General features: G+C 41.4%; 1 protein-coding gene across 1 annotated transcript in view; it reads right to left on the reverse strand.

The window, feature by feature from the left end:
• The window catches only part of LOC139663734 (ephrin type-B receptor 1-like), a 31,758-nt gene extending 18,763 nt beyond the window's left edge, over positions 1-12,995 (reverse strand). Inside the window, exons 1-4 of the mRNA XM_071542458.1 lie at positions 12,800-12,995; positions 8,642-8,904; positions 6,968-7,043; positions 5,433-5,557 (exon numbers count right to left, since the gene is read on the reverse strand). Of these exons, the coding sequence (XP_071398559.1) occupies positions 5,433-5,557; positions 6,968-7,043; positions 8,642-8,904; positions 12,800-12,995 (660 nt within the window). The remainder of the gene's footprint in view (positions 1-5,432; positions 5,558-6,967; positions 7,044-8,641; positions 8,905-12,799) is intronic.
• Positions 12,996-15,849: the final 2,854 nt, after the last annotated feature.

Consider the following 15,849-nt stretch of genomic DNA (forward strand, 5'->3'; position numbering starts at 1 on the left):
CTCTAATTGCTCTCCAAAAAATCTCTCTCTCTCACTCCTTCGTTCTTATTCTCTTTATTTTCCTAGCACTTCACTCTTATATGAGGGTTGTATATTGGGGATGGAAAGAGTCAAAGTTAAATGTTAAATGCTTTATAATTTGGAGAGATAAATTGACTGTACATCTTTCAAAAGATTAATAAACTAAAATAAATGGTTAAGTAGGAAAATATGAAGAAAATTTTGAATTCAAAAGGTTTTTTTAAGTTATGAAAATGTGGTTTACTTATATGACACTGCTGTCTACCATTTCCAGTCCCTCCTTCCTTTTTTACAGTTTCCCATAACATTACAACAGCCACTTCACAGTATTCCATCACTACTTTAGGATGCAGCTCCATTGAAATTTAATATATTTATTTCTGTTTGATTATTTTACTCCAAACGTCCATTCAATTGGCCAATGTAGCATATGCATTCAGCCAGTATATTTACAGTGTGAATTCCCATTGGCAACTAAACATTATCACTGATAATCTTTTGTGATGGACACATGACATTTAAGTACATTTTAATATTAGTCAGTCATACTCATTATTTCCATGCACTCACTACACAATTGTAGTCTGTGGATGATGAGTATGAAGGGTCTCATGGGATGAAATAGTAACTAATTGCATGCAGTGTGTCTTTATGTCAGGATTTATGTAACTGATAGATATTATATGTCGTCTCCTGTAATGACAAGATTATACAGGTTTGTCTATATGCAGTCTATCTTTGATGCAACAGTAAATTGTGTTGCAGAAGAACGTTAACAATGGCCCCAGGAAATTTTACTAAACATTTTATTGTGTGTATGGCTGTGTGAAAGGGTATTCTAGCTAGATGAGTGCATAAGGTCCCTCAATAGATGAGTGCATTGGCATCGTATGAGTGTGCACAAGAATCTTAATGCACTCGGTTCAAAGAGGCTGGAGTGTGTTGACTGTTGCTAGTCATAGTTTAGTGAATTATGAAACACTACATGCTTATTAATTAAGGAGGGCGAAGTGAAGAGACCTGTCAGGATAATGTTAGATTTGTTTTCCCTCTAGTGGATTTTTCACTCTCAAAATAAGCTGCACCGCTTGTGTGAGATGTTTAATGAAGGCTTAAGTTCATGTATCATCATCTGTAAAATATTATTTCCTGAAAGGTACATTGACCATAGAACTATAATGTATTCTCCATAGGGCCTATAATTATAACACCAGTGTTTTGCAACACTTGAGATCCACTATCTATTGTACTAGACATCCAATTTTATAGAAATCCTATGGCAAAATGTGAATATCTCTACATTAACAGCTATACAGCAGGCTCATGTTAAGCTTTAAGACCACATTTCATCAACTCAGCTGGAAAAGAAAGGCTTATTAATTAGTCTAATATAGCTGTGAATGTTTCCTCTTTGAACAATTGATGAAGTGCTTTGAGATGCCCCATTTTGATAAATTGACATGCTCATTTCACAAAATATAGTGGAATTCAGCTCTGTGGGCTCTGGAAGATGTAATTGGATCAACTGTGTGTTATTATTCATGCAAATTACAAAGGAAATCAGTAACAAGGATAATTAAGACCCAGTTTCCATTACATTGGACACTGCGTCTGAATATGTTAACATGTTTTTACAGAAATTGGGTCATATAAGTATCCCATAGCTGGAATTGTCAGTGGCATTTCTACTTGTGACAGTAAGCCAGGAAAGAACATGGTTTAAGTGATAAGTTAAAAATGTTATTTTAGTACCTGCCCCACTACCACTGTTACCAACAACTTTAACAAGAGCACTAACAACAAGAACAAACACACACACACACACACACATACACACACACAGACAGACAGCAACAAAATCACGATCTTGTATAGCTGTACTATGTTGTGCCGGAAAAGTAGAATCTGCGAGCCCTCTGGTGTCATGGACTTTTGGCCCGCGCCTGAGTGTTCTCATCAAAGAGAATAGATAAAGAAAGAGTCGACAGGAGTCAGGAGCTTTGAAAGTTTGTAGTTCTGTTTGTAGTTGAGAGTTTCGGAGAGTTATGGAGGCATCAACTGACTGATATACTGGACAGAAGAAATGCGTCGAAGAAATGTGTGCAGAGACTAGCAGTGTTTGTCAAAAAAAAAATTTTTTTTCAGTTTTGTAAGCTGGTTAGGAACATGGCAGGGAATCAAATGTGGGCTGCGGATGAGGAGGCATGTTCTTCTTCACTGGTGTGCCCACCATCCTCTTGTAGGTGCCTTTGCTCTGTTCTTTGTTTATGATCCGTCTGCAATGGAAGCCTCCCTGCCGTTGTCTCAGCCTCCGAAAAGATGAGAATATTCTTTTGTAGCCTACAGCTTTTGGGTGATAGATATAATGCTTTTAGTTTAATAGAACTGATTTGACCTGGGTAAGCAAGTAAAGCGCAACCTGCATTTTCAGCTGTATTGTTTTTTGTATGAATATCCAAAAAAGCCAAAATAAGAAGCCACAGTTCTTCCTTTCTTTCAATTTTTTTTGTAGAAAGGCAGCCTTTGATAGGGGAGCAATCAGGTCCTGCAGGTTTCACCCCCTGAATCAAGGAAGAGGAAGCATTGGCCCCCTGAGGCGGGCAGCATGGAGTCTGATCCTCTTTACGCGGGCCGGTTTGATCATTGAGCTCAGGCGGCGAAGTGTTTGGTGCCTTGGTCTCCCAGGCCAGACAGGTCAGGACCTTGTCCACTACAGGATAGCCGGAGGCTTGATTGCCTCGGTCAGGCAGGATCTCCTCAGCCTCATGGAAGCAGACTGGTAGGAGCTTTGATTTGAACAGTGTCCACTGTCAGGTCAATTGGTGCTTTGGTCTCCTTGTCTTTCTGTGATTCAACAAGGTAGTTGGCGAGTTCCTCCAGTGCTCTCAAACTGTTGTCAGGCACAGTGGAAAGCAGCGGAGTGACGTTTTTGTCATCACCTTCATCATCACCATCCTTTTGCAGGACAGTGAAGGAACTTTCAGAAATGGTCTAAAGTTGATCATATTCTCGTTGATGAACAAAAGTTCTTGTTCACTTTCTTCTTTCTCCGGAGATTCAGTAGTTCAGAATCAACTTGAACTATTGGCTACTATTTATCAAACTGGAGCAGAGTTGGTCCGCAGGGTGGGAAGCAGTCAATCACAAATCTAGAAATAGCTGATTAGAGGGCGCTGAAGTACCTCTCACCAAGTACTTCTATCTCCAAGTCCAGGAGGTACTGCATTAGTTTAGAGTCAACTCAAACTATCGGCTCCCATTTATCACTGAGGTCCAAGTAGGTCAATGGGGCGGGGAGGAGTCAAGCACAAATCCAAAGATATTGACTCAGGGAGAAGAGAGTTACTTCTCACTGAGCATTTCCTTGTGGCATCGATACATCTGCTGATCGTAGGCAAAGGCAAGATGGAGCCTCAGCATCCTGGGCTGCATGGCTGGATGGTCGAGTATTTCCTACAGAAATGGTCTTAGTTATGAGAGGTGGTGGTGAGTCTATTTCTCTGGGAGGAAATGCTCCATCCTCAATAGCCAAAAGACGTTTGTGAGCTGAGGAGTCTGTGTTGACTTTTGGCTTCCATATATTGAGACAAACCAGGGCCTCAGGTAGATTTGGAGCCGACATCAACAGGCTGAGAAGATGGACATAGCGTAGAGCGTGGCTCAGCAACCAATTCGGCGAAATCAGAGGCTGCATAAAAGCAATGCTACTCCCCAAAGACTTGTAAGCAACATATGAGTAACAATCACCATCAAAAGCATTGAGGTGAGTGAATAACTGCATCGGAGCCCCAAAAACAAGAAAAGGTTCATCAAGAAAACAACTGAGACTCCTGAAATAGAACCATATCCATAATAACCATAATAAACATATCCTGAAAAGGATATGGTTATGTGCAAATAAAACAGCTATAAAACCTGTAGTTTCATCTTGTGTTTTATGAAATAGCCTGTAGTCAAAATCAGTTTCAAATAGATCTAACTAGGGTAACAACAGAGAGAGAATTCTTTTGGCTAATTTATCTTATACGAAAAGAAAACTGAATAAATTTGCCTCAGCTGGAAGGTCAACACCTTCCATAATTGTTTTTTTGATTCTCATGAGTTGCTGTTTTTTTCAAGCAGTTAAAGTGAAGAGTGCCCCAAAATGAGACGTTTGTCTCTGTATCTGAGTTCTGCAGTTTATCCCAATGGACATCTGAATTTCATGATCTCTCCTCACAATCACCAGCCGGCGATGTGAGGCGCTGTAGCTGATTTTTAGATAACATAACATGTTCGGACCCAGTGTCTAGTGCACTGGACATGACTTACATGAACGTTTGTTACTGATTTGCTTTTTGATTTGCATGACCGATGACACCCAGTTGATCTAATTAGATCTGCCAGAGTCCATAGAGCCCAATTCCACTATATTTTGTGAAATGAGCTTGACAGTTTATCAAATTGGGGCACCTCACACCACTTCATCAATTACTCAAGACAGAAACATTCACAGCTTTAGACTCAATAAATCAATAAACCTTTCTTTTGCAATTAAGTTGATCAGATGTGGTCTTAAATGTTGAAATAAACCTGCTGTAGTCAGCTGTTAATGTATAGATGTTTACATTTTTTGCACAGGATTTATTTCAAATGTGAATGTCTACTGGAATAGAGAGAAGGATAGAGAGAGATCACAATCACTTGTACTATTACTATATCTATCTATCTACTATATGGCTCTATGATCAATTCTGACAATTGATCAATTCAGGAAATCATTTCGTACAGAAGATAATATATGAACTTAGACATATAACACAAGTGGTTGAGCTGAATTTGAGAGTGAAAAAATGCGTTAGAGGAAAAAAACCAAATCCAGGCAGTATCCTGACAGGCCCCTGCTCCCAGCCCTCCTTCATTAATCAGCATGTTGAGTCTATGAGGAGCAGCAGTCATCACACTCCAGCCTCTTTGAACTGACTAACTATGATGTTTTATCAGCCAGCAGTACAGATCTTAAGTAATAGGAAATAACAGCAACAATAACAAAAGGAATATTACAAAAAGTATGATTACAGCTGGAAATTCTTGGTCAGGACACATGGGAAAAACACAAAAACAGACTTGACAAACACAAGAAGACATCTACAAATGGATGTTGGGTGTATGGTGTCACAATCATCATTTTGTGTGCATATCATTGTTTCGTGGGTATCATCCCAGTGTTTTAGTTGTTATGGACTAAAGGAACTGAGGACCAGTGAGCTAGTTGGCTCTTCAGTCCTGATAATGGATGACTTAGATTTAGTTGATATTGATTTCCCTGTATCATCGTAGCTAAGGGATGTACAGGCAGTGACCATAACAGCAAAAAGCACACACACACACACACATACACACACACACACACATACATCATCCCAGCCTACCTTGTCATAGTATCGTATCTCGTAGTCCAGGATGATTCCGTTGGGCTGTTCCGGCGGTGGCCATGACAACGAGAAACTGCGGCTTGTTGAGCTCACCTGGTGCATTATGGGAACTACTGAGGGAGCTGTTAAAACACACACACACACACACACACACACACACACAATCAATCAGGCAGTTAAAAGGTGTCTTAGCATGCTTAACCACAATAAATATGAAAATCCAGCATATAATGTGATGACATTGCAGGGATTCTTAAAAGTAGACCCAAAGGAGAAACGTATTTTCTTCATGAAAACAAATTACCACTCTTATCATTCATGTGGAAACACCAGTTAGGCCTGCAATGCATTTGCCCCATAATTTAAGAAACCAGGAACTACTGGTAATAATACATTTCATGCTTGAGATGATTTTCATTGCTTTTCTGCTTTACTTGATGGGATTCAGTGGAGAGAGAAAGGAATCAAGACAGAGAAATTCATGCTACACATCACAGTAAGAAGTACCAAATCGATGTTATATTAAGATAGGGTTTATTAAGGAAAAGAAAAGCTGAAATTTATGTTTTTCTGAAAATATAATTGATTTTTGTTTATGCTGGTGGTAGTTGGCTTTATGATGATCAAGCTTGAATCATTATATTGTAAGTTGATGGTATGCATCTTACAGCGCTGACTCATCAGGACATCATGGGACTGCTATAATCCCCACTTAATGCTGTGATAAACATTGTATCTAATGCGCCAAATGCCTCCTCCGTTTTTCTTCTTTTGGCAACATGATGTAGCTGTCGCCTGCAAACATCACAGCACTTTTGATTATCGCTACTTGAATTGACATTTTACACGGTTCTCTATATGTAAGTTCCATAACCTTAGAATCCCATGAAATGCACTGAAAACCCACTGCATAATTAAAAAAACCCCCACTGCAGTCAAGCCGAAAATAAATCTGTTTTTCTTAGCTCCTAAAAGATTTCGGGGATAAGGGGTTTGCATCCGGCAGCGGTCGCGAACGTGCTCGGAAAACGGCGGGCTGACAATGAATCATGTTTTGATTAGGAGTGAGAGTGGTTGCCGTAGATGAGGTAAATGATGTGTTTTCCATCAGAGCAAAGCGGCTTTTAAATCTAAATTGGGGTAGCGGTGGAAATATCACTTGTGTCTGTCTCTATAAAGTATTGATGGAGCAGTAACTCAGCTCACTTTATAGTCTCTAAGAATTACACTGTCAGAGACTGAGAGAGAGGGACAGAAAGAGAGAGGGGGGCGGGGGGGGGGCAGAGAGAGAGGGGATAAAGGAGAGAAGAAAAGAACAGAGAGAGAAGAGAGAGAGAGAGGGAGAGAAAGGGAGAGAGATGACAAGCTTATAACATGTTTTATGAATTAAAAGGCTGTAGCTCAATTTCCTTTATCCCCCCAGCCATCCCTCCCTCGCTTAATCCACTGTGCCCCAGGGTATGCTTATACACACACACACATACACACACACACACACACACAGTACTCACACATTTGCACCCCCCACTCACCAGCCTGATTGGTTGTAATGTTGATTGACAGTTGCTGGGCGGGGTAAGGGCTCTTGTTGGAAACCCCGTTGATTGCCTGTAGAATATGAAGGGTAATGGTCAATAATTCCGGTTTACAGACAATAACATGAAACATTATTATAATCATCGACAACAATGGGGTGATTTCCACTTCATAGTGCAGATGTACTGAAGGTTAGGCTCTGATGGAATATAATGCATCTTTCCCCGTCTGTTTCATCCCATCAGCACAAAGAAACGTCTGTCATTTAATTTTCCATTTTTGTTTTGTGCAAAATGATGTTTGCATCTTACATTCACAATACCTTTTCCCCACAAATGTGTTTCTGAATAAGTATTCAACCCCTTGCATTACAAGGATCTGTAATCTAATTACTGTTTATTTTCAGTAAATACAACAGATTACAATCAACATTTTAATACTCAGATTACTGTAATCATTGCATGTAATCCATTACTCAAGCCCTGCAACAGGTAGAGATATAGGAAGGTCTTAGACTCATATGTCCAAGCGATGTTATTTATATGGATGCAAGCCTAGAAAAGAGCTATGTTTGAATGTATTCCTAGAGGATCCCATCTCTTATCTCTTGCATTAACCTAAAGTGGGTGTCAGCAGTCTAAAGGTTAAAGAGGTGAGATAGTGACCAGGAGGGAGCTGTTTTGAATTCCAGAACCGGCGAGTTGGGGAGAGTGATGAAGTAACACTCTCCCCTCCCTCAACAATTACAATCAAGGTGACTTTGAGTCACTCCACCCTGATGGTGAAATGGGCCAGTGGTGCAATGGACAACATGTCTGACCACGGTTCAGAAGATTCCAGGATATCACAAACAGCGGGATGGCTTAGTGGTTTCAGAGAACATGCTATAACTGGAGACGCTGGGATAAAAGCCAACATGTTCAGCATCCGCCCTGCTGAAGTGTCATTGAGCATCAGACTGAAACCCTACCAGCTCTACAGCTGCTGACCTGTAGCTGATCCTGACCTCTGACCTTCCTGTGGAAGGAGAGGTAAGCGAGAGAAGAGAATTTCCCCTTCAGGAATCAATATACCACCGCTTTATTATCACTAACTGCTTAGTTGTCAACAGTGTGGTTGTACAGGGCAGCTATAAATCTAAATCACGTGTACACTGCATAAAATCCCCATCTTAACAAGTCATTTAGTCTATTATTGAGTCCTAATATCAAAAGTTTCTTAAAACAAGTGAAAAAATTTGCCACTGGGGTGAGATAATTTAAGTTGTTTCCGATGCAGATTCTAGAAAATTCTTGAAACAAGTTGATTTGCATCACAAACAAGTGAAATGATCTAACCCCAGTGGCAGATTGTTTCACAATTTTTAGGACTCAATATTAGACTGAATGACTTGTTAAGATGGAGATTAGTGGTAGGACCAGATTCCTTTTTTGTGGTAAATTGTAACTTAACACATAACTGGTTAGAGAATTTTTTTTAAAAGTACTCTAACAAGTGACCTTTAATGAAGAGTAACTTTGTAACATAACTAGTTACTTTTTAAGGTAAGTAATGACATTAATGTGAAGGAAAGCAGTGCTGACAAACAGCATGTGTGCTCATTGCTCAACAGAACCCTTCCCTGGATGAATAAAGGTTTAAAAAAGGCACTTTCTGTTCCGGCGGCTCACCTGTATATCGAAGGTGTAAGGCGTGTGGGCCCACAGCTTACTGATCTCCACAGTCGTCACCTTTAACCCCCTCCGGCCCGGAGCGACCACCACGCTGTCGTCACACGGCTGACACGCCCGCCGCTCGCTGCTGTGGCAACGCCTGCACAGGACGTTGTAGGCCAGGTCGTCACGGTGACCGGTGTCGCGCGGCGGGTGCCACTCCAGCAGCACTGACGTCTGGTTGACGACCGAGACCACGTTACGAGGAGCTGAGGGGACGCCTGGAGAGACAGGGAGAGAGATGGAGATAGACAGAAAGAGACAAGTCAAGGTGGAATGGACACTGAGAATTCCTGTTTTCGCTTCAAAATGCTGCTTAGCAATCCTGTAACTCGCCATCACCACAGTGCCGTGGAAATCAAGAGGCAAAACCAGAACAGGCAGCCAGGGTGAGACACTTCACTCTTCCATACCTGGATGCTATCCAACTTCATCACGGTGTGCAGCACTTGAAAAAATCATTTTCTACAAATCATGTTGGTTGTTTATTGAGCAGTGCTGCCTAGTAATAAAAGGAAGTATGTTTTGTATGATCATGAAATATAACTTTAACTATACGTAAATCTTCACAGCATAGCTTTGACTTTTTACACAACTCCCATAATTCTCAGATGAAATTCACATGATGTCACGTGAGAACATTTTAGATCAAGACTGGTTTGCATGGACTGCTGCCTTGCATCTGGCTTACAACTGGTTAAATCTTTATATAATCAGAGGAGAACACGCTATAATATGCTGATCAACTACATATCCAGACAGCTGTAGGACTGTATAGAATCTGTTTTTTTTTGGGGTTTTTTTAAAGTATCTGGATAATGATACCAGTGTTGCTGGAATGTACTGCAATCCTATTACATGTCCTCTGTTACTCGAGCAGGCCTGATGTCTGGGCAGTTAGAGTGATAATCTAGAATCTAAAGGTCATTAGAAGGAAAACACTTGGTATTCAACGCTGCACAAGGAAAGATTTTGATGTAAAAATACACCTGTATTACGAGCCTAAATCATGAAGTAGGGCTGCAACAGAGAAGAGCCTCCCTTCCTCTCTAATTGAGACACTGGTGAGTCCTCCTTTGCCTAAATTAAATTCTGATGTTGAGTATGGACGCTGGCAGGCAATCTTCTCCACACACAGAGTGATGAATCGAAGCTTGAGTGAAATACAAAACAGCGCTTCGTCCAGAGAAAGCTGGACTCACCAACGATGGCTGAACACTAAGAAGCAGACATGTAGTTTACTGACATCATGTTACAGGATTTCTGGGTATTGAAGACCTCAAAATTCAAACAGTTGCCTCTCACTGCTATTTGGGGCCACCAACATGCAAAGTCACCTAGTGCAGCTTTCAACCAGTATTACTGTGCTATCAGACTAGGGTTTAGGGGTTCAGCCAACTGTATCTTTAATAGTTAGACAGAAGGATCTTTATTAGCTCTCCAGGCAGAGAATTAGTGTCTGACTGCTTACCTCCCTTGCAGTCAGTCAGTCAGTCAGTCAGTCCGTCAGTCAGTCAGTCATTCTCTTTCAGTCAGCTTGTCCCTTTGATCCAGGAACAGATATGGGTTTTCTGGGTGTCTTAATTGGACGCCCAGAGCTTTCACAAGGTTAAACCTAGCGGGTGCCCTTGTCCTTGACTGTTCACACTTATTCACACATATATACACACACACACGCACACACACGCACACACAAACACACACATATCATTGTCAGCCTGTCATGTTGAAAGAAGAGCTGTGGAGACGAAACTGAAATTCAACCTTGGCATATGTAAAAATCACACAATCATAAGAATAAGAGTTCTGGGATGGCTCTGTGGGGAATAAGGAAAAAAACTATTTCTCAAACACACACAGACACACACACACACACACACACACAGCGTTGTATCAAAGTGTTGAATATCAGTAGGGGGTTGAAAATCTAAGTAGCACCATACTATCAACATTCCTACTGAGAAGACCCACCAGAAACCGTGCATTCATTATTATACGCACACAAGCACAGATAGTCACTCAATCATACTTTCTCTCTATCTGAAAAACACACACACACATTCAGTCACACTGTCAAACACACACTTATATGCGTGATAAGACAGTAAGAAAAGAGGTGAAAATCCCATTTTAAATCGTGCCATTTTAGTGCCAGGACTACAGAAGCCATTAGAATAGAAAGAATAGAATAGAATAGAAAACAAAAGAGTTAGAGAGACAAATAGTGCTGCAGTCTTCAGTCAGACTCTATACTGCTTTCACTGTTTTACAACTTTATACTGTTTCACTGGCTAGCACAGTATCATGCTGACCCATACGCACAAAGCAAAAACACACGCACACACACACACACACACACACACACACACACACACACAGACACACACACACCTCCTTCATGCCGATGCAACCCAAGAGGCATGCTGAGGGAATGATTTTCTGTCAGGCAGGCATCCACACACTGCGTGTTCACTCTTCCATTTCACTGATCCGGTTTTAGGTTAGGGTTTATACAAAATATAAATAAACTGAAAATACTTCACATATTGAAGTTCTATCCCACAGTTTCAGAGTTTTCGCTGTTGCATCTCGCTGGTGTCGCGTGGACAAACTCGTAACTCCCATTTTTACTCTTTTTTCGTCCTTGAATTGAAAGTCGCGGGCACTGTATATGCAGGGGAGGCTTCATAACTCTACATCCCATGGCACCCCTTCACTGGGAAATAGATTTTTCATCCATCAGCATCAATTTACATCAATTTGAGAGTGTGGTGCTGTTGCTGAGGAGAGTCAGATCTTTTCATGTGCTACTTCTGGTGTCAAAATAGGTTAACAATGCAAATTGATCCATAGCCACTGCAGTGAAGTCATTTTTAAATGCTACATGTGAGACTTTCGCCTTAATGTATTGTAAAAATGTTGTGAAGACAATTATCACCATAGCAACAGTAGCCCCAGTAACTTTTATCATTTAGTCCACCTTCCAAGTCAGAAATACTCCAACCTGGTAGACTTTTGGTGTTAAAAGAAGCATTGTGGGGAAGAAAAAAGATTAAATTTGCCAGTAGGGCTTATAAAATTGTAGCACCATTGGTCACTATCACAATTCGTTTGACAGTGGTGTTTAGAGAAATTCCCACAGTCCTTGGGTTACCTTTTTTGTATTTCTCTAGCAGAGCCTTGCAAGCTCCATTCATGAATCTAAAACAGTGTAATGTTGACCCAGCTATGAATGAACCAGAGTTTATTTAGCCCCAAAAACCCATGCTGTTGTATCCAGGTCACCAAGATGCACACACACGCACATGCACACACACACACACACACACACACACATGCACGCGCGCACGTAGTTTGAGACTAGCTGAAAGAGACAGTCCAAAGTGATTCATGTCTCAACCTACTTACACCGTCTCTCTGCGGAGCTGAGAGGCAGCGTTTTTCAGACTCTGTGCCTCGTCTTGCATAGAAATATAGCCTTTTCTCCACTTTAAACGTGTATTCATTTCATTGGAAAGCATCCCTGAATGTGGCAGCGTCATTACTTGCTGGTCCCCAAGGCAGGAAAGTTGCTGCATATTTATATTCACCTAGAGTGAGGGGCGTATACTGTATATAGGGTTAGACTGCTTCGCCACTTTGACTATATATTGGCCTTTTATTAAATGTCGCACAGTGACATCAGCCTCTGATATGATGGAGGTGATTCTGTTTGTTTTATTACATATTTAGTAGTATTATCCTGTATTTCAATGGCGTTTTAATGTTTCATGGCCTAAATGCGATTGCCTAGAGGCTTTTCCATCCTGCCAAGAATACAATTCTGCCAAGAATCCTGAATCCTTGTAATTTTCTGGAATATTTTGGCATAAAAACAAATCAAATTTAAGGAATATCGGCACAAAATATTGGCTTCAATCCAAAAATATTGGTAAGTAACGCAATCTGCCTTCATAAACCCACCTCGGTCGCACTGTAGGCATAATCCCTCTACCTACTACCTGCAATCACCCTTGGCTACACTACTGACAGATTTATTGAAGGTGTGTTTGTGGAACAGAGAGAGAGAAAGAGAGAAAGAGAGAGAGAGAGAGAGAGAGAGAGAGGTGGACTCACTGGTGCAGGCGTCCTCCGGTTTGTCCATGTCGCCGCGGTAATAGCCGTTACGACAACCGCAGAGGGTGGCGGCCTCGACGGTGGAGCGGCTGTTGAGCGGACACTGCTGGCATAATCCTGCCCCCTGCAAGGACTTAAAGGTGCCCTGAGGACACGCTGCACAGAGAGAGAGAGAGAGAGGGGAAAAAAACACCATAAATAACAATAATGAAATGAGAATGAATCGCAAAAAGATAAGCAGTAAAGTTGGTATCCCACTCCCAACCTTATGGCGTCATCTTTGCTTTTGCAGCTCTCTTCTTTGCTTGTGTAACCTTGTTTCTGTGCCTTTTGTTTGTCTTCCTTATGAAGCATTTGGTAAACTTTGCTTTAGGAAAGTGCTATACCAATAAACGTGTTATTAGTACTATAAAGTCAACTGTGTGAGCACAGAGGGGGATTTTCTGGAGATAGCGGCACATTATCTTAAGATAAAACTTTTGGGTGAAGAAACTGAAAAACAAAATTTTGTAATGTAGGTCCATAAAATGTCCCATTCATTATATATGGAGCAGCTCTTGCTTTTAAATCCTAACATGACAGATTAAGGTCTCAATTCTCTGGATTCTTTCTGGATCTGGGTCAGAGTTGTTCCTCTTCACAAATATTAACCGGAATATCCTAGACCGCAGGAATAATAAATAAGACTGAATCCTTACACTGAATGATGTTCCCTTTTTGTCAGCTTTTATTTATCCAGGGAAGGGTCTTGCTGAACATACATGCTTGTTTTTCAGCATTGTCCTGCTCATATTCATACAGTTTCATATATTACTCTTCCACTGAGCAGCTCCAATGTGATGGGAAGCAATGGGATGTTAAGTGCCTGGCTAAAGGGCATCTTGACAGTATTTGTTAGGAAGTTGACAGCATTATTGAGTTTACCCACCGAAATTTTCCCAGCTGGTACGAGGGATTCAACCCTCCAAAGCTCCAATCTGTGCTGAAACACTGCCACCACCACAGCTCTACACTTTTATTACAAATGTATTTATTTTTCTTATTGAAGACAGTTTTCCACTCTCATATTGACTGACAGTGAGGACTGGCAGCATGAGGCAGCGAAACATGAGTTTTACATCTAGTTTGAGGCTGTAAAAGTTTTGTTGGTCATGTTCCTGAGCAGCGGGGTGAAACCGCCTGCGCTTTGAGTTGCTCTCAACTATGAAAGGTGCAAAAATCGGAGTCAGTGTGAAATTTATATTGCCAAAAAAACTCTGAATTGAGACTATAAGGATAAAAGAGGCAGGTTAGGGGAAGAGAGGGGTGAGAAAAGAGAGCTGAGACTGAACCGAAGGCTCTACCGAAAGGCTGAGTAGAACAAAATGGCAGTCCTTTGATGTTACTTTTTATTCCGTTCGGTTTTGTTATTTCTTAGCACTGCTTTGTTGTCCCTCGCACTTCTTTATTGTTAAGCAGCTTCAATGGATGTTCACTTTATCTGCGAGTCACTCCGGATAAGAGCGGTGGCAAAATGCCTAAAATGTAAATGTAATGTAGATTTATGGTGTTGTAAGGCAGAGGAGGGCGGAGGATTGCATAAGTAGGCTTTTAAGGAGGCACTGCCATACAAAAGTGAGTCAATGATAACATGAATCGAATGAAAGACGTGAACAAGACAAAGTGCCATGAACTTAAGAGCCTCGGTATGTCACTTCATCAAATCTTTACTGTGATGCAGGGTCAGGAAGATTGTGTTCGAGAAGAGTAAAAAGAGAGGTGGAAATATAGAAGCAAGAAAGCAAGAAAGAAAGAAGAGGGAAGAGATGTAGGGAAGAGAAACACCATGAAACTATCTCTTCTTCCCTCCCTTCTCACACGGTGCCACTCTTTTTCGTTCCCTCTCCTCAACCGTAATTGTGTCATTTCTTATCTTTCGCTGGTGGCTTTTGTTCTAGCGTGGTTCAAAATGGAGGACTCTGTTCTTTGTCCTCGTGTTTGTAATGCGCATTACATGCAGATAAGGCATAGGCATAAAAGAGAAACGTTTAACTCGCAGCCCCCATACTTGTGCTTTGATCTCAGATAAGAACTAGGTTTCAAATAACATCAACCCTGTCAGATATTAACGCTGCACTGGGCCATTTGCACGTTGGCGGCCCCCAGATGGCAGCGGAGGGTAACTGCTTGAATTTTGAGGACTTCACTACCCAGAGAACATGTAAAGGTCAGTGAACTGCGCTCTCCTCGGACCTAAAAGTCTTCTTCTTTGTGTCTGGTTGGGGTGGAGGTGCAGAGAAGAGAAGCCATTGATGGTGAGTCAGCTTCCTCTGCTGTTTAGAGACACTTTAGCATTTCACTCGAGTTTCAATTCATCACTTCCCACCAGACCAGACACCAGATATTAATTTGAGCAATTAGGGCGAATCTGCAGCGTCTCAATTAGGGGGGAAGGGATGCTGCTTCTCTGTTGTAGCCCCACTTTGTGATTTAGGCTAATAAGACGGGTGTATTTTTACATAAAAATCTTGCCTATAATGCCACTTTGAACCTGCCTCAATACTTGAAAGGTAATACTCCTCATGCTTTCTCACAGATTTATATTATATTCGACTATACTATTTTTCCAGTTTCCCCTATCTCAGTGTTTGTCAGCCTCTTTTCTCTCTCTCTTTCCTCCCTCTGTCTGCCTCTGTCTATGGTCGCTCTCTCCCTCTCTCTATATCTTGACTATATAATTCCAAGACATTTACCTCTCTTTGATGTCATGCCTCTTCAGAAGTGTCAATGGGTTGACAGCGTGCGTGTGCGAGTGTGTGCGTGTGTGTGTGTGTGTGACAGAGACAGAGTCTGCCTGTGTGAGTGTGTGTGGGTTCATGCGCCTGTGTGAGAGAGTGTGTGTCCTGAGTAGGCCGATAGACATCTGGCTTGTCAAGGTCATTTATTCAACAACCTTGCTTGTACACATGGGGCGTGTCACCATGGCAACAAGTCTTGCGCTCTCTCGCTCTCTATAGTTATCTATCCTTACCTCTCTCTCTCTCTCTTTCTCTGCTTCAAATGTCTTTTCC

The sequence above is a fragment of the Centroberyx affinis genome, unplaced genomic scaffold (assembly GCF_046629955.1).
Source record: "Centroberyx affinis isolate AG114_WGS23_722 - 3 ecotype Tasmania unplaced genomic scaffold, CSIRO-AGI_Caff_v1 ptg004108l_1, whole genome shotgun sequence".
Taxonomy (NCBI): Eukaryota; Metazoa; Chordata; class Actinopteri; order Beryciformes; family Berycidae; genus Centroberyx; species Centroberyx affinis.